This window comes from Galeopterus variegatus, unplaced genomic scaffold (assembly GCF_000696425.1).
Source record: "Galeopterus variegatus unplaced genomic scaffold, G_variegatus-3.0.2 Scaffold155, whole genome shotgun sequence".
Classification (NCBI taxonomy): Eukaryota; Metazoa; Chordata; class Mammalia; order Dermoptera; family Cynocephalidae; genus Galeopterus; species Galeopterus variegatus.
In genome coordinates this window covers 895,278-896,828 of record NW_007726266.1, presented here as the reverse complement: position 1 = coordinate 896,828, position 1,551 = coordinate 895,278, and the positions used below count along the sequence as shown (strand labels likewise).

The following is a 1,551-nucleotide window of genomic DNA, read 5'->3' as shown; positions in this document are numbered from 1 at the left end:
TGACCAGAGGGTATGGCACTGGGGGGGGGGGGGAGGGGCCTGGCCATCTGCTTCACCCTACCCCATATTCCTGAACACGTCCCTTCCTGATGCTGTGGGACCTGCACCCTGCTCCTCTGCACTATTGCTAGCGAGACAGTGCTGCTAGGCAACCACAAGTCAGTCTTTCATCATTTAGGAAATGGGGGCTGATGAGAGAGCTTTCAAAATTCCGTTCCTGGCACCTACTCTCTGCAGGGATAAGGGGTGGGAGCCCCATCTCCATCTCCCAGAGCTGGGCTGGAGGGACAGGCAAGGAAGGAGCTCTGAGTTGTCCTGTCCAGTCCTAGAAGACACCCAACCAAGAGACAGGACGGGCTACCACCCTTCCTGGGCCATTGGTGGCTGTGGAATGGAAGCATTAAAAAAAGTGTCCATGGCAGCCAGCTCAGTGGGCACTGTGGACCCTGACCCCTCTAGAACTCAGATTCCAGGGCCCGAGAGCAGCAGTCTCCCCACCTGGGTGTCAGCTCTGTCGTTTCCCTTCTTCTCACTCAGCTGCACGAGCTCCAGGGGAAACACACCATAAGTCATTACTTCTCGGAGACAGGAGCAGATGGAGGTGTGGGGGAGGGGAGGAAGCCAGGTTATGTTTGGCAGAGCAGAAAGCACAGTCTGGTAAGGAACATGTTTCTGTGTTTAAGCTTCGAGGAATGTTAAATGACTACAAGTTGATATTAAAAGAAGCAGAAACCTTCTTGCTGCCAGCTGACCTGGGTCTGTGAGCAGGCAGCTCAGATCCAGGGTCCTCTGGAGGCCTTTGAAGTCTCCCAGCACTCAGCTCTCCAAGCTCTCTGGGGGCCTTTGGCCCCCAGCTGCAAAGCCATCTTACCAGCCTTCCCATGTATCCAGGAGGGGGAGGAGGTGTCCCCCAGGGTGTGCCGGGGCTCAGAAAGTCCTGCCTGTAGTGCCCTCAGAGCCTCCGAGAATGGCCTGGCTGGGTGGAGAGTCTGCACCAAGCTGTTCCCACGTGGCCAGGCCCCTTGGAGCACAGACGGTCTGTTCCCACAGTCCACTCCCACCTTCCTTCCTGCCACGTGTCCAAGGAAGGGAACTGGCACCAGCCTCTGGAGCTGGGGCCTGCTCGCCTTCAGCAGGCACTGAGGCAGAGCGGAAGGTGGCCTCACCATAGGACCAAGTCCTTGGGGACATTCGGGTGGCCTGAAGGAAAGACAGGGGGAAGAAGGCCCTCCTCTGTTGTCCCCACTTCTCTCTAAGCCCCCTCCCACTCAGCCTGTCCAGGGAACAGTGAGAGACACCAGTGCCTACGATCCAGGCATTTGCTCCTGTGATGAGTCTCCCTCTCTGGGTTTGCCCGATGTGGCAGTGGGGGCAGGGAACCTAGAGCGGCAGGGTGGGGGTGGGGCAGGGAGTGGGGACAGCATTTAGTGACAGACAGATGGCAGTGCTAATCATCTACATGTGTGTCCTGCACTTATGCTCTTGGAGGCCCATTCCCAAATGTTATCTCATGTGATCCTTGCAACAGCTCTGCAAGGAAAATGACAATCA

At 57.0% G+C, this 1,551-nt stretch overlaps 1 protein-coding gene across 1 annotated transcript in view; it reads left to right on the top strand.

Moving 5' to 3' along the window:
• LOC103608701 (active breakpoint cluster region-related protein-like) overlaps positions 1-1,551 on the top strand; it is a 53,894-nt gene that overhangs the window by 47,024 nt on the left and 5,319 nt on the right. The window contains exon 16 of the mRNA XM_008593105.1: positions 538-601. Coding sequence (XP_008591327.1) covers positions 538-601 — 64 coding nt within the window. The remainder of the gene's footprint in view (positions 1-537; positions 602-1,551) is intronic.